At 40.2% G+C, this 23437-nt stretch overlaps 1 protein-coding gene and 1 long non-coding RNA gene across 3 annotated transcripts in view; one reads left to right on the forward strand and one right to left on the reverse strand.

Moving 5' to 3' along the window:
* Positions 1-18288, reverse strand: part of LOC309965420 — a 252681-nt gene extending 234393 nt beyond the window's left edge. Inside the window, exon 1 of the long non-coding RNA XR_014326387.1 lies at positions 18248-18288. This is a non-coding gene — a long non-coding RNA (uncharacterized lncRNA). The remainder of the gene's footprint in view (positions 1-18247) is intronic.
* The window catches only part of GRM5 (glutamate metabotropic receptor 5), a gene marked incomplete at both ends in the record, with an annotated part of 544042 nt that overhangs the window by 517889 nt on the left and 2716 nt on the right, over positions 1-23437 (forward strand). The window contains one exon of one of the 2 annotated variants that reach the window (XM_082844898.1): positions 9341-9436. The exons of the other annotated variant lie outside the window; for it this stretch is intronic. Within the exon in view, the coding sequence (XP_082701024.1) occupies positions 9341-9436 (96 nt within the window). The remainder of the gene's footprint in view (positions 1-9340; positions 9437-23437) is intronic. 2 annotated transcript variants of the gene reach the window in all.

Genomic DNA, 23437 nt, shown 5'->3' on the forward strand with positions numbered 1-23437 from the left:
CTCAGAGAAACACCGTACTTACTAGATCACCGATTTATTGTAAAAGGATAGAACTCAGAACAAGATGGAAGAGATGAACAGGGCAAAGTATGTGGGAAGAGACACAGAGCTTCCAGGCCCTCTCCAGGCACTGCACTCTGAACATCTCTACAAGTCACCAACCTGGAAGTTTCCAAACCTGTCCTTTGGGTTTTTATGGAGGCTTCCTTACATAGGTATGATTGATTAAATCACTGATCATAGGCAACTGAAATCAATCTCCAGCCCCTTTCCCTTCCCTGGAGGTCAAAAGGGTGGGATTGAAAGTTCTAACCCTCTAATCACATGGTTCGGTCCACTGGCAACCAGGCCCCATCCTTAGCTGAGTTCCAAAAGTCACCTCATTAATATCACAGAAGACACATTTATCACTCTCAATACTTAGGAAATTTCAAGAGTTTTTAGAGCTGTGAGCCAGGAACGGTAGAGAAAGACCAAATGTATATGAAAAATATATTTTGGTCATCTGAAATCTTATAAATCACAATACTGCACTAGTTGTGACTACAGTTACCATAGCTTTTGATAAGTGAACAGTAGTGTTTGTACCATGGTTATAAGGGCCAACTGTTTAGGCATTCTCTAAATGTGGATTATTGAGAACATAATACTGTGTTTTACCCCGTCTATCTCCCTCCTTTTTTTCCTATACAAATCTAACTCTATGAAGACTCTCACACTTTTTATATTCAATAATATGTATAAAAAAGGAACACTATTTAAAAGAATACAAATGGTTAGGTAAGATAAAGTATTTGGTAGTAACTTGCTTCTTTAGGGTTTTCATAAACACACACACACACACACACACACACACTTATAAATACCTAAGCATAAGTGAATGTTATAAACAACCTTAGAAATTCTTGGACTCAGCCTTGGTAGAGAAAGTAATGAAGCAAGGTAAGAGGTAGGAGGATGCTGGCATTAGAGAATCTAAAATCTATTTCACAGTGGCTTACATTATAAAGAAACCAATCTCACATAAAAAAGAAGTTCTGGGCTTCCCTGGTGGCACAGTGGTTGAGAATCCGCCTGCCGATGCAGGGGACACGGGTTCGTGCCCCAGTCTGGGAAGATCCCACATGCCGTGGAGCGGCTGGGCCCGTGAGCCATGGCCACTGAGCCTGCGCGTCCGGAGCCTGTGCTCCGCAATGGGAGAGGCCACAACAGTGAGAGGCCCGAGTACCGCGAAAAAAAAAAAAAAAGAGGCTAATTCAGTGGCTCAGAGACATTGCCTAGGACCTATGTTCTTTCAATCTTCCATGCCACCATTTTTTGCAATGTTGCCTTAACTTCTCTCATGCCTGCTGCATGGTTGTAACATTGTCAGGTATCACATCCAAACAACTGTCCACAGCAAAAAAGGGACCATGTTTTCCAGTGCTTTCTTGATAAGACTAAAAAAATCATTAGAAATGTCCAGAATACCCTCTCCCATGATCATTGGCTGAAACGGAAAGTAAAATGGGTCACCATCATCATCTTAGTCTAATCAGCATCTAACTCCTCAATGTCAGAATGGGATAGCTTGGTATGAAGAATGGGGCTATATGAAAGAGAGGCAAATACTTTTTTTAAAATGAGGATCTTTTGTACAACCTTCTGTGTTTTACCTGCCAATCATTTTCCTTATATTTTTTGCTTATTCCATAAGCTTCCTGCCCATAGTGGCTATTTCACTTTTCTACCCATACTTTCACAAACCTCAAATTCCACCCCTTCTCCTCTCACTGATTATCATTCCAACTTTGAGAGATCTCATGTCGTTTCTCATGAGCTTGCTCATCTTTCCTCCTCCCCACCTGAATATTTTCCCATAACATGGTTCTCCTTTTATTCATTCATTTATGCATATATTCATTCAACAAATATCATCACCCGCAATAAGCTCGGCAATGTCATAGGCACTGGAAAGATGGCAGTGAAGAAAGCAGTCTAATATGCTTCATAGAGCTCACATTTTTTTTGAAGGTTCTACTGGGAAAAAAGACAGTAAATAAAACAAATAAGTAGAATATAAATTATGGTGGATAAGATAAAAGCAGGAAATGGTAGGAAGAGTGAGGTCACAGTTGCATTTTTAAACAGGGTGGTCATGGCAGGCTATATTGAGAAAGGAACATTTGAGAAAAGATTTAAAGGAGGGAATCTCTCAAGATATTTTGTGGGGAAGCACTGAAGGCAGAGGAAATGACCAAAGCAAATGGCACTTTGGTGGGAGGATGCCTGGTGTCTTCAAGCAGAACAAAGTGGGGAAGGGGGAAAAAAGTAAGTTATGGGATCAGAGAAACAGTAGAGGGAGAAGATTATACAGGACTTTGTAAACCGTTATAAGAAATTTAGATTTACTCAGGGAGATGGGTTGAGCAGAGAAGCGATAAAAAAGATGTTTGTATTGACGGGATTATCCTGGTTGCTGTCTGAAGACTGGATATGGTTAGGCTGGGTTGGGTGGTGGGGAGGGTTTTCGTAAGGACAGAAGCAGGGCCAGTTTGGGAAGCCAGTGTAATTTTCATAGTAAAAGATGACAGTGGCTTGGACCAGGGTAGTAAATAGAGGGGGTGGTAAGAAATGGTCAGATTCCGGGTATGGTGTGAAGATGAAGCCTGCAGTATATGCCAACTGGTTTATTATGAAGTAGAAGTGAAAAAAGTGTGTTCTTTCCTTTTATTCTGTAATTGTTTTATCTCAAAACTCTACACTAGGTATTCCCTTTCCCCAAACATCTTTAATTTTTTTCCTCTCTTCCTTGGTCTCTTGACCTAAGTCTACAAAGTTGCTTCAGTTTCCACTTCATAAAAACAAACCAAAACCAAGCAAAACAAACAACAACAGTAACAACAAAGCCCTTTGGAGATCTGATAACCCCCCCAAGTTACCTTTCCATTTTATTCATTTATTCATCCACGTATTCATTCACAAGTTTTATTCACTCATCATCTTTTTGTATTTCTCTAGTTTTCTAGGTTTATGCTTAATCTTAGCCTCAAAACTCTGCCTTCTTGACAGGAATTTTGGTGTGAAAATCACTTACTGGGTTTTCTGTGACGAAGTGATTTGTTCTATAACTACTTCAATAATTTTTATTTTTGAGGAAAAGACTCTTTCCTTCCATATCATTTATCTCTGCTCATACCATACTTCTATTCTGAATAACAGAATGCAGTTGAAGAAAAAGAGGATTTAAGTTTATTTCGTAAATGGGATGCATTTATAATGGTTTAAATGAGAAATTTCCTTTAAAAACACCCTCCTACACACTAACTCCCCAATCCTTCTCTCCTGCCCTATTGGTGACCATTCCATATTGAATTTACACAGAAAACATACATGAAATTTCCAACATTTTCCATCTTCCTTTCATTGACCTCTAATAGAGACCACTGTTGGGGTTTTTTTTTTTCCCTCTAAATATTTTAAAGGATGATGGAATAAAGTAAAATGTGTGTACGGTGGTTTCTACACATAGGAGAAAATGTCTCCCTGTGGTTCACACTAAACTGAATGATACCTAGTGTGGGAGCAGAAAATGAGCCGGGCATTGTTCAGAGGTCAGAAGAATTAGCTCAACGCTCCTTCGAAGAGTGGAGTATGCAGCATAGTGGGAGTCAGTGTGGGAGAGAAGATGGTAAAAAGAAAACTATTTCTCAAGATAATTTTATCCACTGGAAGGAACAACACTTTGGGCAGGACAAGGCCTTGACTAAATTATGGAGTCAGAGAAATGTGCCTCTGGCACTGTCAGCTTTCTCCTCTTCTGTCCCTTTTTTCCCTCTACTCCTGAGACCTCCAGGATCTCAATGCCGTTTTCCCCCTCTCATCTCAACCACATACTCAGAGAGTCTGCAATATGTATCAGAAAACATGGGATAGCTACTCACAACAGCACTTGCTTCATGGGCCTCCTCGCTCGTGGATGATGGAAAATCTTTGCACTTGACATTAAGGGAAGGTGAGAGAATTTACCATGGAATCTTCCTAGCATCTCAGGAACAGTATCGTGTTGGGAAATTCCAATTACACATATTGGTCTTTGTTTCACCCACTGGACTTTTCCCTTCTAAACCATTTGAAGGCTCTGTCTGTAATCCCTATTTCTTGATAAAGACCCTCCTTCAATTTCAACCTCTTCATTAAACACTCCATTTACTGTATTTCCTTTACCTTAAAACCTGGTTCTCTCCTAAGGACATTCCTTCCCCTGTAGGCCTTTCATAGGTTACTTATCCTTCCACATCACATATTCCTCAGGGCACAGAGCTGGGGGTCAGCAACTCCATGCTACTTCCAGACATGTCACACAGAAATGTAAAAGTGAAAAACCGCCTTCACTGAGACTCTTGACATCTAGTTATCCCATTGAGGCTCCTGACATCTAGTTATCCCTCTATCTTTCAACTTTCTTTAAAATTACTATTTACTACCAACTTCTGGGTAAAGAATTTCTGTCCACCCCAAGCTCTGCTATTGTTCTGGGTTACTTTAGTGCCTATATAATAAAGAGGAAACCATCACCATGGGCTCATTTCTCAATTGTAATGATTAAATTCTAATGCAATTAGAATTATCATTTTAGCCATCCTACCTCTAGTAAACATATTACCTGACTCTCCCTCCCATAAGGAGTCCTTATGTCTAATATCAAACTCTCTCTTTTCCTTCTAGCTTCAGGCATCATCCCCACAATACCTGCTATTTCACCTAATATACACATTCTTCTTTGAATTTATTCATTTTATTCTGGTCTTTCACCTCATCCTGGACTCATTTATCCATTCTGGACCACATAGCCTATATAGAAATTTCAGTAATCCAGTGTCTAGTAGATATTGGGAGAGACAGGGGAAAGGGAGTAAAGAAATGGAATTTTTTATTCAAATCATTATGGAGAAATTACATTTACTATCCAATCCTTAGTGATTACCCCCATACCTTTTAAATTCACCAGATGAACATGGGCTCTTGTAGAACTGAGTAAAGAGGAACTAGAGCTTCCTGGACAAAGGAGGTACAAAAGGAATCAAAAAAAAAAAATAAAATCTTCATAGACGGCAACTAAAGCTAATTTCAGAACAAATCATTCTTAAATCTCTTAAACCTATTGTGACAGATTTTCACGCTAAGATTATGGCCCAGAAACCAAAGTGTCAAAGCTATATTGAGCACAGATCTACAAGTCTGGAGACTGTAAAGGGAAAATAATAGCAGATTGAAGAACCCTGAATTCAGTATCTAGCATATAGCAGGTACTCAGAAAACATTTAGAGGGAATGCTTCCACTAACAGTGTTAGAGGAGTTTGTGAACAGGTAGAATGAGCAAGTCTGTAAACCTTCCCTCCACCACCCCATAGTTTACCTGCTCTCTGTGGGCACTTTCAACCGTTCTCGCGGTATTTGCAGTCATCTGTATGCTAATGGCTCCCAAGTACATAATAGTCCCCTAACTTCTGGATTCTTAAACCCATGTGCCTACTGAATTTGTCCAATTGTATGTTCCACCAGCATCTCAAACCCAATATTCCAAAATGAAGCTTTTTATTTCTTCCTCCAAATATACTCCTTCTCCTATATTTTCTTAACTTAGTTAAGTGCACCACCCAAGGCAATAACCGAGGTAGCATTCTGCACTTCTCTCTCTTAAACTCATCGATGATCCTACTCATTCTACCTCCTAAATATTTTTGAAACTGTTCTCTCATTTTCCTCCTATTATCACTACCCCAAGGAATTATCTCAACATCTCTCACATGAACTATTACAATAGAATGAGTCGCTCTATCTCTAGTTCCATTCCCTCAAGTCCGTAGTATTTTATCTAAACGTCAACTCTGACCACATTTTTTTCTTAGCCTCTCCAACCACACCATGCATTTTACCTTGTGTTATTTACCCTAGGTTACAGTAAAAAACACCAAGCACTGTTTCCCCGTGCACACCATGCTGTTTGCTCTTGATGTCTCTTCTGCCTGCGTACCCATCTTTTCATACTGCATTCCTACTCATCTTTCAAGATCTACCCTGGGATCATATCTCACTGAAGTTTCTCCTGCCATTCTAGTATGGGTTAGGAGTCCTTCTTGCATCCGTTTCTATAATAAAACTTCTCACGTTGTTTAAAAATTATCTGCTTACATTTCATCCTCCCACTCCAGGCTATGAACTTATCAATGGCATAGAGTTATCCACGTGCTCCTTATCACAGTGCCTTGCACATGGGGTATTCAGTAAATGGTTTGAATGCTGTAAATTAAACATATGTAGTGCATCTATAGGAACCCAAATGAGGGAACACAATGTAAAGTCCTCCACTAGCTCCTCCACTAGCCATCCTTATTAACTCTACTACTTATTTGCAAAATGGGGCCTAGAAAAGGTAAATAATAAGTCTTCATAGTTTTGTTTCTAAAATTACTGACATTGTTACTTATACGGAAGATGAATGGAAATAAGATGAGCCTTGGAGTCATTTTCTAATACTGGGTTCCCCATTCATAAACCTTGTAAGCTTGGGCTTACGGACCCTGATCCTCAAGGCCTGCCTCTTGGGAGTAAGGAAAATAGCACCTACTTTGTAGGGTAGTTTTAAGAATTGAAGATCATATACCAAAAAGAACCTGGAACATTCAATATTCTGTCATCATTATTATTTCTATTATGACCTTGAATATAATCACAAAGCATTTTTTGAAAACTGAGTTAATATTTGTAAAGCACGTAAAACAGTACCTCAAAAGTATGTGTGTACATGTGTGCGTAACTGTGTGTATATCTCTGCTTTAGTAAGTGCCTAAAAGATATATGAATTTATTATATAAGAGAAGTAATTTTCACTGATATTTTATTAGCTATAAACTCTGAAAAGCTTTAACTATTTTAATTGACAGTTCTAGAGTTCTGCAATAAGCCCAAATGGAAAGAATTATACACCTGCAGCAGAGACTATAAAAGCATTATTAGCTACTTTAAACAGTATATTATGGTGAATGGAATAATGAATAAGTGAATGAATGAAAATGTGGTCTATTTAAGTATCTGGTAAACATAGTTAAGCTGTAATTATAGTTATAGACAGGAAGAAGTGTCCCATCCAAAAGCAAAGATAAGCTTCCCAATCTGTAAATGACATTTTCACCTTGGATACAAGAACTATTTGAAACTTCTAAATAAGTCTAATATATCTCTTGCTTTATTGGAATAAGTTGGGATTTGTATTTTTTATTTTGTTTTGTAAAATCTTTTACCAAAAGAGAGTGGGTTATGAGAGAATAAGATGTTTCACAAGCAGGGGCACCTGGCAGAGTGTGTGCCTATGTGTGTGTGTACATGAGAGAGACAGACAGAGCGACATAGATAGAGACAGAAAGAAGAGCTTTGGGGCATGAAGAGTGTAGATGTCCTAAATTAGCTATGAAAAAATTTAAATTAACTGGAAATTAGCCTAACAGAAGATATTCAAAAATACTTTTAAGGAACCCTTTGTAAGGAACCATGAATACTTCTATTATTCTATTAATATTCTTTTAATATAAGCTCTAGAGCAGCATTCTGGCTATGCAACCCAATTCACAAATAAACACAAAATATTTTCTACTGAAATGTGGAATGTCCTTCGATGATTGGTACTTCACAAGGGATCCTCTTCCAAGGTGTTTTCTTTGGTGAAATAAAAGCTGCTCAATCTGGTTTGGTCCGATGCTTTACCTTCTCAAAGAAAGTCTTTTAAGTTCTTTTCCTCTCTTCTTTATGGCTTAGACCTAAAGTTACTGTGTACATACTGTCTTCTCCCCTTCCTTCTCCCATGAGACTGTGAGCTCTATGAGGCAGGACCTGAAGATTATTTATCTCTCTATCCCTGGGACAAAGCCCATTGCCTAGAATTTAACAGATGCTCAACTAATGTTCACTGAAGAAGGTAATCCATTTTGCTTGACTTAACGAGCCATTTCACTTTCACTCAAATACTAAATACTTTTCACATCTAAGAAGAGAAAAACGTTATGAGCAAGCCCTTTATCCCAGGACAAATAATGATTTTAATTTTGTTGCCTTTTGTTTTATTTAACATGAATTTTGAGACAGCAGAAAAAGAAAACTTTTTTTAAAAGTGACTATATCAAGAGTAAACAGGTCTTCTGATAGTCACTTTATCACTACCTGCTGAATAACAGGAACGTGGATGAAGTGGCACCAGATCAGGCTCCAGATTTAGAAGGGAAAATGTAATAAAGATAATAAACCTTAAGAGCCTTGGACGCTTGCAAGCTCTACTGACTATTACGCTCTACTCACTAGGCTTGTGATTTTGGTCAAGTCAGTTAAGTAAGTCTCACTTTCCTCATTTGGCAAATGGGGATAACAATGCCTCTTTAATTACCCCACGGGCTTAAACTGATGAATTAAAAGAAGAGATTATTTCTGTGAAAGCATGTTGGCTCTGAAAACTGTCATACGAGTATAAGGGTTCATCTTGATGCACCATGTAGCAGACAAATGTTGGAAATCTCTTAACTTATTTTAGATGAAATTTCTAGTACCCTCCAGATGTGGTGAATTGTTAACTCTGATATAAAAGCTGTTTAAGCCACTCACCACAATGCAAGCAGCCCAATACTGACTGTCACACTTCAGCTTAATGGTTATGTAAACCTCTCACATCCAAGGAACGTCTCTTTTCTCTTTTGGCATCACCAGTCTCTAGTATCACGCTCAGACACAGTACCACTCATTGAAGGTTCATTAATGATAAGAATGACTTTTTAAACTAGAAGGCACACACATTATAATGGCTAAAAGTGTAGGTTCTGAACTTAGATTCCTGTGTCCAAAATCCTTGATCAATCTACTTAATCCTTATAATCTTAAGTTTCTGCTTCAGTAAAATGGATACAATGATAGCAGAGGCTCTGCCACAAGTTGTTGCCAGGACTACATTTGGGTCAAATTCCAGCACCAGGTCTGGCATATGGTAAACACTAAATTCTAATGTACTGATATTCATCTTTTTCTTAGAGGCTATGAATTACATCCTTTTTCCACTGACTATTAAATATGATCAACAGGCAATGTAAAAGGGTAGATCACATGTGGTTCAACCAAGGAGTAACAAAATTACCCCGCAGTGTTATCGATATACCATCACAACCATCTATAGCATCACAGGTCAGCCACCGCAGTGAAAGCAGGAGCCCTGTTCGGGCGAGGGGCCACACTCTGCAGCCCCAGCTCTTCCTCAGCCCGGCCAGGGAAGCACACAATCACATCTCTCTGTTTGCTCCTGTCCCTGTTCGTGCTCACCAGGTACAAAGACAGGAGACTGGCCCAGCACAAGTCGGAAATAGAGTGTTTCACCCCCAAAGGGAGTATGGGAAATGGTGGGAGAGCAACAATGAGCAGGTAAGCAAAGTGTGAGTGGCCTGAGGTGGTGTGAACTAAATGTACGCAAGCTACAGGAACAGGTGGCTCCCTGTTCTGGGTCCTCACTCCACCGTGCCTCCCGTGCAGTGTGTCCAACCTGGGCCACCACTGGGTTTCTACGTGTGTTTGATTTGCAAAAACCCACGCCACCCACGTGTGAAGTGATGGGAGCCTCCTGTCCCGGACGCTGCTGTTCCCCAGGGTTGTGCGCTTTGCATGTCTGAAGCCTCAGCTCACAGTCAGTGTCCCTGTGGGTTTTAAATTACTGGTTACATGCTTCTGTGGAGTTTGCAAAGTGGAAGAGATTGGAGGAAATACACATTTCAGGACGATCCAATTGCTTAACAAAAACAAATGCAAAAGCCTAGGACTGGTTTTGAGGGAAGGACTGCAATGGAGGGGAGACTCCAGCCCTGATCCCACAAGCCTGGGAATTCATCTGACTTACTTTGAATGAAATGTCATCTCACAGCCAAGGGCAAATGCCAGGCCAAACGAGTGAACTGTAGAGGCCAGAGGCTTTTCGTGAACTGAAATCAGGAAAGCTAGTCCTCCTCTAGCTACCGTAGCTTTGCAGCTCCCTTCCTTCTCTGTGTTTGGTGGTGAACACACCCTGTCGCTGCGCTGTGCATGTTCCATCATACCAGGCCCTCCCAACCAAGCTGTGCCCAGGAAACTGGGGTAGCTGGAACTAAGCATCGACTAAGCTTTGTCTGCATGAAATAAACGTGCTTTATTGCATGGGACTGGGTTTCAAGAAAAGGGCTCTGGAGATAAAGAAGGCTGGAGGAGCCCTGAGCTGGGAAATTGCCCCCCATGAACTAACTCCCCACCCCTAATTTGTTGTGGCTTTTCCCAAACCATCTGTGGTACTGAAGTGTGGGAGGGAAGCTCTCGCAAATCAGCCTGGATTAAAGGAAAGGGGAAGTGCAGAAGATACAGTGTGTACATATGTGTGCCCATGTGCTGAGAGCAGAGCTTGAGATCCCGCTGCAGAGCAGGAAGAGAATCTAATCCCGTGAACTTTCACCTCCAAACGCTGTTCGATTCCACAGTAGTGGGTGCCTTCTGGTTTTCAAAATAATGTCTAAGTTTCTACAAGGACACTGCACAACTTCTGGGGGCCGTTCACATCACAGTCTGTGAAAATGATGCCCTGAACTGTGCAGTGTACAGCCTGAGCCATCATTCACAGCAGCCCTGGTCAAGAGCTTGGCTGACTTCGTTCACGGCTCCCAGAAACAAGGCAGTGAGAGCACGTGTACACGTGCAGGCACATATGTGTGCACACTGGTGTATCTGATAGTCTTATGCCCACAATCCCTTTATACAGCTTTCTTTGGATGTCAGTGTGTCTGGAAGATAAGCCTCAGTGGATCATTTTGTGGCGGGTAACTCAACAGACTGCTACTGGGGCTCCTAGTTTCCTTCTATTCAGATATAACTAAGTGGCACAATTCCTCTACTTGAAAATCATTCAGACAGCATCAGAGTTGACAGGACACGGTGAAAATGACTGCATCAAATGAGCGCAGGGGCTCTGTCCAAAGTGACTTGTAATTTGAGGCACTGTCTCGGACTGGAGTTCCCAAACGTAGCAAACTTGGCTGCCTATCAAACATCCTAAGGCAAAGTCTTGGTCAGCACAACCTAGGAATCTGTAGTGTAACAAGTTTCCAAGGTCATTCAGATTTAGTCAGTCCATAAACCGATATTCTGAAATAATCCACTTGTGTAGGAGATGAAGCTATTCATGGCAAACATAAGGTCTCAATTCCGTCATGCGGTATTCTTGAGAGAGTTTAGTCAGTGCTTCGTACTCAGATCTGATCAGCCTAGCGATTAGATTTGCTCAAGGCTGTCTTGTTTGAGAATGGGGGTGGGGGGGGGAGGGAAACGGGAGACAGCAAGGGGACCCCAGCTTCCTTGGGTCAGGTCCAGATCTACAAAGGTAGCCACTCAATGTGTCTACACTGTAATGGTCTAAATTTCCCTACAACAGTAAGATACCATTCAGCATTTGTTTGAATATAGCCAAGGTAATGGCAAGGCTTATTACACTGATATGTCCTGCTAGGCAGAGGGGAGCAGTGTATGCTGCAGTTAAGAGAGTTCTGATGGAGCAAACTCCTCAGCCTCACAGATAAGCATAGTTAAGTAGAAACAAATGATCTTCCCTTCCTACTTTTTCTTTCCATTTCTTTAACATCAAGTAAAAACTGACAAAGAGAGAGAAAGCATATATGGGAGGAGTCCTATTTGTTTATATGAATACACACAAAAAATATTTATCCAAAAGAGATAAGTTTAAAATGAATATTAAGAGAAAGATATTAAGATATCAGAGAGGAGACAACTGCAATGTATACTATTTCTAAATAAGGGGTTAGAGTAGTTAATCCCAATTTGCTGGTTCTGGAATAGAATGGAAGGGCTGCAAAAAGAATAACTGTATGAGACTTTCATAGATACTTTTAGTACCAGCTGATAAGGCCCTCTTTCTTATCCATTCCCACTCCTCCCCCCAGTTGCTTCCCAGAGTCACAGTCAAGCATCCTATTTACTCTGCAAACATCTGGGCTGATTCTGCAGCCATTACCAAACCACCAGTCCCAGGGAGGGGCCGAGAAAAGCTCCAACAACCACAGAAAACCAGGAGTGTCGCCCGGCATCTCATTTGCCTATGTTTTCTATGATGACACTATAGAATGGACCGGACCCTATGAAGTCATGCCCGGGGAGATCCTTGCAGAGCCACGTTGCCGGGCAGGAGAGAAGGAGTTTTACAAGGCGTGCAGTCATAGCACGGCACAACAGCATGACCTTATCTGCAACACTGGCAGGGCCTTAGAGACACCCCCTCACATCTCCCCCCTCGCCCCGCCACTTGGAAAGGAAAAGGAACACTGTATGTATCCCTAACACTCTAGCTTCCTGAACTACTATGTCGCCGTTTTCCCTTTATGTGAACATTCTTTTTCTTTCTGTCCGACTACAGCATAACTTGTCACCTTTTCATATTTTCACAGTGGACAGTCTAAGTGTGTTTCAGAGCAGTCTTCCTGATTGCAGGAGAAGTGAAAGAGAGTCCTAAACAGGGAGGTGCTCTAAGAACCAGAAATTCTCTAAGCACTGTTACGTGGGAGTTCATACGGAGATGGTCCGCTCTCGGGACTGGCTAAATCCTCAACAATGAACGTTACTATTGCCTGTCTCAGCACGGGGATTCCACCTCAGTGCTCCCTGGAATCTGCATTCTGATGTGCTCATGTTATACCCCATGAAGGAGAGGCACAGATATTGAGTCTCCCAGTCTCTCTTTGAGAAAGGGCCCCCTTAATCAAATGATACAGATCTAAAGCCCCCATTCAGTGCCTGAAGGAAGGAGGGTGGTAGGGGGTTATTTTTACTGTTGCTACGTCATGATATCAATTATGTGAAAGATCAACCCCTAGTCAGCTGAGTAACTGCTTTTCACCTAGTAGATGCAGCATCTAATTTTAGTGGGTATAATTGTTCAATAACACCTTAGGGAATCTAGTAACAGCAATGTAATAATAGTCATTATTAAATGAGTAAGGAACTCAGATTTGAAAGTAAGCCCAAAATGTGATATGTGTTAGGATTTTTTTGCCTCTCATTCCTTCAATTATTTCTTCGTCCATGTAATGATCATTTACTAAGCATCTACTATAAGCCAAGCACTGACAAGACTCTGGAGATAAATGGATGACCAAGTCAAGACTAATGCCCTTGAAAATCAATTGTCTATCGGGAAACAGAGTCAGAAAAAGAGATCACTGCAGTGCAATATGGAACCCCTCTCCCATAGAACAACTGTTTATCACATTAACTCCTCATTTAATATCATAAACAATAACCAATGCCAGTGCAAATAGAATTAAGAGTAATAGAAACTAAATAATAATAAAATAAACCTGAATCGAGTGTTCAGAAACAGCTAGGCACACAGTTATATACAATTCAGAGTCCATAAAATGCTCAATCTAAAGACAGAGTGGCAGATCGGATAAAAATACAAGAGCCTACAATATGCTGCCTACAAGAGACCCACTTCAGGGCAAAGGACACACACAGATTGAAAGCAAAGGGATGGAAAAAAGACATTTCGTGCAAACAGAAATGACAAAAAAGCAGGGTCCCAACACTCGTATCAGACAAAATAGACCTTAAAACAAAGGCCATAAAGAAAGATAAAGAAGGACACTGTGTAATGATAAAAATTCAGAGTCCACAGAAGAGAAAGAGGCTGCCTTTGCAGCACAGCAGAGGCCAGCTGGGTGCTGAACCATAGGCTAGGATGGCTGCAGTAGTCTTCTCTTCACTCCTCCCCAAAGTCAACTTCAAATTAATGTTATAACTTATATTTAGAGATGTTCTAAAACGAGTAAGACTAATAATAACAATTGCTTCCATTACTGTAATTACTATGCATCAGATACTGGGGTAGTCCCTTCACAAATGTTATACATTAAGTTCTCACAAGAACATTATAAGCAAGATATTTTTCCTTTCCATGGCATGTATGAGATCATACAGTATTTGTCTTTATCTGCCTTATTTAACTTAATATAATGCCCTCAAGTTTCATTCACGTTGTCACAAATCGCAGGATTTCCTTCTATTTCAAGGCTGAATAATATTTGCTTTATGCACATTTTCTTTATCCATTTGTCCATCAATGGACTCAGGTTGCTTCCGTATCTTGGCTATTGTAAATAATGCTGCAACGAACATTAGGGTACAGATATCTTTTCAAGATATTGATTTCATTTCTTTGGATAAATACCCAGCGTTGGAATTGCTGGGTTCACATGGCAGTGTGATTTTTAACTTTTTGAGGAACCTCCAAACTGTCTTCCACAGTGGCTGCACCAATTTATATTCCCACCAAAGTGTGCAAGGGTCCCCTTTTCTCCACATCCTTGCAAACGCTTGTTATTTCTTCTCTTTTGGATAAGAGCCATTCTAACAGGTCTGATGTGATATCTCATTGGGGTTTGGATGCGCATTTCCCTGATGATTAGTGATGTTGAGGACCTTTCCATGTACCTGATGGCCATCTGTATGTCTTCTTTGGAAAAATGTCTCTTCAGAAGCGACACATTTTCTTTATCCATTTATCCACCAATGGACATTTAGGTTGTTGGGCTACTATGAATAATGCAACAATGAACATGGGGGTGCTAATACCTCTTTTGAGATCCTGATTTCAAGTTTTTGGATATATACCCAGCAGTGGGATTGCTGGATCAGGTGGCAGTCTGTTTTCAATTTTTTAAGGAACTTCCATACTGTTTTCCCCAGATGTTGCAACATTTTGCATTTTGCACAAAGGTTCCAATTTCTCCACATCCTCACCAACACTTGTTATCCTTTGTGAGTTTTTTTGATTAATAGTTATCCTAACAGGTGTGAAGTGATAATACTGTAATGTACACTAAAAAATTTAAGAGGGTAGGTCTCATTTTAAGTGTCTTACCATAATACAAGGAAGGAAGGAAGGAGGGAGGGAGGAAAGGAATGAAAAGATACATCATGAAACACGTGAAGCAACCCAAAGGGAATGGAACTGGAATTGACTTAGTGCCTCACATCTGTGGCATGGCCCATTTTATGCAATAAGCAAAAATAATCCAAAAAATTGCTTTCTTAAATGAGGAGCTTTTTATACATAATAAGCATGTTAGTGGTAGATGTCCAACCAGGATTCAAAGCCTCGAAACCAGAGTACTCTTCATACATCAGATTTAAGTTACATGCATTAGCTGAGGTGCTTTAACTAAGGTCAAAAGGAATATTTTGTCTAAACAGAAATCATGTTTTCAGCAACCACTGTAGAATTCCGGGGACATTCTCTTATCCTACAGTCCCTCCGGAGTCATCTCTGCAATGTTCAGGTGAATGTTGACACAGAGCTTTGGAATTTATTATCAGGTCATTTTATGGACACAAACTTGGGTGTTGGCATTTCCCTTGCTGCTCCACAAAGGTATGTCTTGTCAGCCCTTTGGTTCAGTGTGTATCTTGGCCCTCAGCACAGAGACAATATTGCGTGGTGGCAGTGATCTGGATTTAGGGTCATATTTGAGGCACTGTTCTGCCTTTTGAGTTAGACAACTTAGTTAAGTTCTACAAACCGCAGTTTTTGCATCTATAATACAGGTTAATAATACCTGTCTATACCAAGCACTCAAGGTGAAAGAATTTACTTCATTTGCTTGACACTCCCAGCCTACCTACTCTGCATCAGGTACCATATTAAACACAGGAGATGCATGTAGTGGCTGCCCTTGGAGTGTTCCAAGTTTTGTGCAGGAACAGACCTATAAATACGTCATTAGAAGCGCTATGTCAAACAGCTGTTGTGAAGGTCAAATATAATAACACAGGTGAAAACACCCTGTGAAGTAGAAAGTTCTATTCAAACGGGAGTTACTATCATTCCAAGACTCTCCTTTGCCATCAATCCCAATCCCATGTTTTATTCAAGGTTTAAATCAAGCTGGATTCTTCCACAAAGTCTTCCTGGAAGCTTCAGCCCACAGGCACGAAACAGCTGTGTCTTTTTTTTTTTTTTTGATTTATGTATATTTTTATTTTTTTGGCTGTGTTGGGTCTTCGTTTCTGTGCGAGGGCTTTCTCTAGTTGTGGCAAACGGGGGCCACTCTTCATCGCGGTGTGCGGGCCTCTCACTATCGTGGCCTCTTGTTGCGGAGCACAGGCTCCAGAAGCTCAGGCTCAGTAGTTGTGGCTCACGGGCCCAGTTGCTCCGCGGCATGTGGGATCTTCCCAGACCAGGGCTCGAACCCGTGTTCCCTGCATTGGCAGGCAGATTCTCAACCACTGCACCACCAGGGAAGCCCAGCTGTGTCTTCTTTTGTTCTTTCTTTACTCACTTGCAATCTGGGCATTATAGTGATGGCTGGGGGAAAAAAATCATTTCCTGTTTTGGGGAAAAAAAATCATTTCCTATTTTGGAAAAAAAAAATCTTCTAATCTTAGTTGAAGCACCTCAACTAAACCTAGAACTTATATCTCAGTATGAGGAGTTTAGTTTTGAGTCTGGCTTACTGAATTACGGATCGAAAGAAATAGCTTAATTTGAGAAAGAAAACTCTGTGATGATCCAACAAACTACCTCTGCTTGGCACACGCTCCTGCATGCCCTGCGTTAGATGCTTCCTCTTTATAAAAACTTGGGGGAAGTAGCAGCAATCCCAGACCATCAGACACTTTAATAACCCACCCTGATTGGCCATGGAACATTCTGAAAAGGGCTCCGCTGCTGTTAGACCAAAGGTAAGTTAAAATAGGGCTGAATGGTTCTCCTCCCGCTAGGATTTTATTAGGGACTAAATGCCTACTAAAAGATGTCCTCTGAGGGAATTATCTTAGAAGCATGCAGCCACTACTCCCGCTCCAGCTACTTAAAAGAGAGGCGAAAGTCCACCACGGGGTTGTTGGAAGGGTTTCACAGGGTTAAACACATGGCATTAGTTTCTTGGCCGTATATGCGAGATGTATATTAACTGGATCTTGTTTATCCATGTGATTTTAACATTCCCCAGGCTTTAAGGCCTCCGTAAGCTCCACTTTATTTGCAAATCCTTCCCTGAAACTTCTTTCCCCCGTGAGCAACCCTTTCTCTGAATTCCTCTAATACCAACAAGAAAAACCCAAAGCGCAAGGACAAATGTCTTTTTTTCACAATGGTTTTCATAGCAATATGTTCCTTTCCATCCTCATTTTGGCCACAACTGTTAGCATCTTACACTGTATCCCTGCACTATTAAAACAAGCTCTTAAATCTACTCTGGGTACCACTATTGCTTGTGTCAAATCTTCTTGGTTCCTCATTGCCTCAAGGACTAATTAACTTAAATATTAATTAGGCTTGAACGTCTTCCTGAAGTAGGACCAGGACTGGGGCCAGACAAGGAATAAGGTCAATGGATGAAGCTGTGGTGAAGGTTTAAAGAAGATTATGGCATATATGCTTCCTGAGTTCAACTGTTTTTGTTGAGCTCGAGAAAGATGATCAAATACATAAAATATTAAATAACAACAGAGAATTCTTACAGTTGAAGAATAACAAAGTGATGGGTACTTCTTGATATATTCATTTATTGATTGATCAAGCATGTAGATGACATATGTATCTAATAATCAGAGCATCTTTCTGGTCTAACATGTTAGACCACCCATTTATTCCAGACACTAATAAGAAGTCCAAGGCTGATTACTAATGAGTTATTAAAATAGCAAAAGAAAGTATTGGGTTGGCCAAAAAGTTCGTCCGGGTTTTCCTGTGCGATGTTTCGGAAAACCTGAACGAACATTTTGGCCAATCCAATAGAAGAAAGAAGACTCTTGTAGGTCAGGGGTGGCCAGGAAGAATTTTTACAGCAGACAAAAAAGTCTAAACTCTACCTTCTGATGCTTTAACTTCTTACTCTATACCTACACAGTCAAACTGGACTACTGGTTATTTCCTGGAAAATTCTTTGTGGATTCCTGGACTTCTGTCACTGCTATCCTTCCTGGAGAGCAATTCTTAGCACTCTCTTTTTGGATTTTGCCATAACCTACTAATTATTCAAGGCCTAGGTGCAATCTGCCTCCTGTAGGCAGGCAACATTCCCTGGCCAACCCCCTCCCACTAGAAATGATTTCTTCTTGTGAAGGTTTGACTCCCTTGTGATCCGTCCCCTCTAAGAACTCAATGAACCGACTGCTTGTTCCCATGCTCCACCATCTCTCACTCACCTCATGTTTAGCATCCTTCCTCCTGGCCGTCTGCTTCCTCATTTCAAGGTCCTAGGTAAAAGGAAAACAACCTCTATCAGAATACTGTAATTCATATTGCTAGCCTTCTTCTGTAAGTATGTTCTCTTGAAATCAATTATACCCTCTTTGAGGGAAGTCTCTTACATCAGTGACTCTCAGCCGCAATATCAAAAAGTACCGATGAATCAAAATCATTGGCAAAGGTACCACAAATCACTTACTACCAATATTAGATGAAATACCAAAATTTTCAAAATAGTGCAGATTTAAGATTATCCCTGAAATTACACCAATCTCATTTACTGGTATTCCAAAATAAGTCAGAGAGAAAATAAGTGTGCTATACACAGGACAACTGTCTTCTGTTGAATCACAACATGAAAAAAAAAGGCTGAAACTGCCTTATAATATTAATGTATATGGCTGTAAGCTTCAAGGACTTCATCATCAAGGCATCCAGTCATCATCCTTGACAAATATAGGTGCTCAATCAACCTGTGCTATTTGAGTTAGCAACCAAAGAGAGATGCAGGGTGTTTTCTTGAGACTGCAAAATATATTGGAGTGTCAAGATTAAGAAGTAAAGCAGGGCTTCCCTGGTGGCGCAGTGGTTGGGAGTCCGCCTGCCGATGCAGGGGACACGGGTTCGTGCCCCGGTCCGGGAGGATCCCACGTGCCGCGGAGCGGCTGGGCCCGTGAGCACGGCCGCTGAGCCTGCGTGTCCGGAGCCTGTGCTCCGCAGCGGGAGAGGCCACAACAGTGAGAGGCCCGCGTACCGCAAAAAAAAAAAAAAAAAAAGGAAGTAAAGCCATACAGGGTAAGAGAGAATACAAATCAAATTACTACTAACTTCTCTACTTAAACGCACATACCATCACAGATAACATCTGAGGCTCTCTGCCATGGAATAAGGAGAGCTCACTTCAAAAAACAAATATGGACAGTGTACTGTCACGGAAAATGGAATTGAAAATCATAACATGGTATTAGTCCCCGCTTTGTCATTTTCTGTGTAACCCTGGGTAAAGCACCTATTCTGAGTCTTGGTTTTCTCATTTTTGGAAGGAGGATAAACACTTTGATCCTATCAACCTCTGATAATCAGTGTTCCTAAAGTGCTTTATAAAGCACTATGAAAACAGGTGGTATTGCTTTGATTATTATGCCTCTATCAGGTAATTTAGTCCTTGACTTCATCTCCACTACCCAAGTGTTTTTCTCTATATGTGCATCTCTAATGCATACATCATCCTGGCCATTTAAATTGTTTTTGACAGCAGAATAGCTATTTACATCCATTTATGCTATAAGTCGGTAAATTTATATAGATGATTCTGCCATTTTCTTATATATTACGGTGTGTTTTTCAGTGTAATTGTCAAAATCAAGATGTCAGGTTTTAGGCAAGGCTCAGAAAGAAATTCTCCCACCTAATTTAGAATGCCTGAATATAAACAATATCAGATTCCTCAGTATTTTTTAAAACTATATTTCCATATTTTGTAGTTCAAAACAAGTTACTGAAAGCAAAATAGACTGATTTATAAAATTTTAAGATAAAGCAGAAACTAACACACCCCTGTAAAACAATTATCCTCCAATAAAGATGTTAAAAAAAATTTTTAAATTAAAAGTTTAAGAAAAGGTGCAGAAAATGGAACTGCAATTGCAAATTTTCTGCTTATAATATTCTTACTTCATAAAATTATTTTATTGACCTAATATTGTCTGATGTCATTCCAAAGACATATTTGCTAATGATGTTACAAGGTTTTTGTATTTTTTAAATACATTTTTATATTAGGAAGCTCATAACCTTACTATACCTCTCTCCTGGCTACCCCTTAACTCAAAATCACAAAAAAAGAGAGGTTTAGTAATGAAGATAATTTTTTCATAAAAATAATTTTTTGATTTTCAGAGGATACATTTGATTTTTCTTATGCCCTGAAACTATGCAACTTAGGAAAGTATTAATAAACAATGTAATGTAACAAAAGGAGGATGAGGGCCTAGTTTTTTTTTTTTAATTCAGTGAAATATTCTGAGAATCTTAATTGCTTATATGCCATTAATAAAACCCTAAACGAGTTCTGAGGGAAAAAAATCACACAGATCATTCAACAGCCATTTAAAATGAACACAAAAATTCTAAATCCCTGGAGTTGTTTGACAGTCAAACTCTCTCTTTACTAACATTTGCTTCCTAACGATGGTGCGCCATGGCAGTATGCTCTAATGCCTGCAGGTTTGGGGGATGGGTAGAGAAATTGGGAGAGGTCATTGAGCTGACATTTGGAGCCTGCTTGAAATGAATACGTTAGTTAAGTGTCCCACATGGAAGAGAAGAGGGAGAACAAACTTCTGAGAATAAAGGTAGAAGGTGTCATTTTGGCAAACCCAAAATCTAAACAAAAAGCAAACAAACAAAAAAGCCTAACCCTCTTTCTTACTGAAAGGCTGAATTTTGTGGTTTTTGTTTTTCCAGAAATAAAGAGCAAATCATCATAAAAATGAGAACACTAGACTACATAGTATTATATATGGCAAAAGGGCTGATTGGTGCCTGCAAAGACCAAGGTTTCTGTGTTGTTTTCTTCTCTTTCGTTTGGCCAGTTTGTCCTCCTTCCCAGACGTAGCAGACCATTGGTTCTGTCTCTCCCTCCAATCTTCTTTCCTCTTCCTCCTTTTCTAATGCCCAAAATATTAGCTGGGGAAGATGAAGTGCTGTAGACAGGTAAGGAAAAGTTTGTTCCTTTTTCTTACCTCAGGCCCTAGGACAAATGTATAATCCTGATGTTTAAAAAAAAAAAAATTATCGGCCTAAATACTAATAAACAACATTTTACCTCCATTGAATGGAAAGTTTGATGGTGATAATCCCTTGCAGAGGTGCTATGCTTTATAAAACACCCTAATGTATATTACTCTTTTGGTTCCTCCCAGAAATCACGTGAGGTCAGAAAGGGTGGTTCACTTCTATTTTTTACCAATAAGCAAAGAGGTTCAAAGGTATTAAGTGACTTGCCCAACATCAGTCATGGCCAGATCTTGGAGCCACATTCTGGGTCCCCTACTGGTAACTGCCTCAAAAAACTGTCATCACCGAGAAGTTTCACTAAAACAGATATATACGAACTACAAAAAAGAAATCAACACTTCCTTTGTGATTTTCATGATAGATATCAAGATCTGTCTTGTTGTACTTAGTTTATGAAATACCTTTTCATACATCCTTTTCAGTACACACTGAGTACTAATGATTACATTGAGTTATATAAGAAGTAGATGGATCCTCAAGATAAAAGAATTTCATTAATATTGAATGATTTTTAAAACTTAATTCTAACAAAAGTAATTAGTATGAATTTTTAAAAATGGAATGCATTTATCCACTCAATTATTAGCCAAAAAATATTATTGAGCAGGCAATGCACTGGGTATTGTGGATATAACAGGAAATGAAGAACCTTCTGTCTCTGCCTTCAAAACACTCCATCCAGCAGATGAGATGGACATACAACAAAGAGTTATTCAGTGCCTACGGCAGGGACAATGGGAATCTAACGCAGTCAGGAGCAGGGTCAGGAAAGCTTCCTTCAAGAAAAAGCAATTAAGGAAAAGTCAAAAAAGAAAAAAAAAAAAAAGATAGGAAGTACTTAGGTAAAAAAGAAGGAAAAGGCAGAGGAGGCAGCTCAATGAAAGATCAGGAAGAAGTAAACTTTGGAAGTGGAATAATGTTAAATTTAGTGGAGGAGAGGTGATCACCCAAGGTGACAGCATAGGGTGAGAAAAGACACGCCGCAGATAAAACCCCCTGTAACTCCAAAGCTGGGTACAATCGGTCAGGGTAAGAAGGAACAACCAGAAGTATGTTATGGCCTTACCATAAATATTTACTTTGCACTGAATTCTCTGTTCCTCAACCAGAGCTCAAAACAGCCTTGGGTACAGTCGGCCCTTCGTATCCCCTGGGTATTAATTCCAGGAGCCCCAGCAGAGACCAAACGCCAAGCTGCTCAAATCCCGCAAAACCGCAGAGGGCCGACTGTAATGTATTATTTTTGTTTCTTGAAACTTAGTATTCACACAGAATGCAAAAAATAACATCTTAGATACCTTCTCCTTACCAGAACCTTTCACTTTCATTGTCTCATTTCATCTCCTCACAACAATCTTCACCAAATGATATACTATCTGCTTTTTTTTACTGAGGCTTAAGGAGATTATTATTTTCCAAGCATCCAGAATGGCAGAATTAGAATACAGATTTTAGGATCCTTCGTCCATTGCACTTTCCATACACCACACAACAGCCCTGTTGCCTTAAGAATCCTATTCATCCATCAAACGCTCATTAAGATCTCGCTGTGTGCCAGTGAACAAGGTAGATAAGGTCCCTGTCTTCATAGAAACTACATTCTATTGATAAACAGATTAACGTCTCTTGTAGGTCAGTTTTTTCTTAAGAATCTCCATTTGCTTTGGAGAAAAAAATATTCCATGACCCAAGAAATGAAATGAAGTGCTCAGATTTGGACTCCATGACTCTGGTGTGTCCTCTGTCCATTTCCACTGTTATCCAGATTGTCCGGTGCACTCTCTCCCAAGTGGCCACAGACCCTGTGACACTGTGAGCAAAGACATGGCCAGGAAAGATGGCAGTACTCTGTACAGATTGCTTGGTTAGGACAGCTTCCTTCTCCCACATTGAAAACCCAAAGGTTTTTCAATCTGCTATCATGTTTTGGAGCCCGGCCACATGTGATTCCAATGACTGTTAAAGTTATGTTCCATCAAAACCTCTCTGTGCTGGGAGCAAAAACTTTCCTAGAGCTTGGCAGAATGAATCCAGTTATACTTCTAGTTTCTAGCCCATGCTTTGTGTCAAAAGTGGCCTCAGCTACCTGAAAAACTAATTGTCCCTCCGGACATGTCTGTTTCTTATCTTGCCAGTAGGAGAGAAATGGGGTTGTTGGCAACCATCCTCCCAATCAAATCCCATAAATCATCTGGCCCATTTCTTCTGTGCCATGTTCCAGAAGTTAGTGGACATTTAGGAAGAAGAAAAGTAATGCACTGAAAACATAAAGGGTGGCAGGTCAGGTTAATGCAAAAACATAAAAACAAACCCTGAAACTCTCTGGGAAGGAAGTTAACAGGTTGGCA

The sequence above is a fragment of the Leucopleurus acutus genome, assembly GCF_964270905.1.
Source record: "Leucopleurus acutus genome assembly, chromosome: 8".
In the NCBI taxonomy this organism is placed as follows: Eukaryota; Metazoa; Chordata; class Mammalia; order Artiodactyla; family Delphinidae; genus Leucopleurus; species Leucopleurus acutus.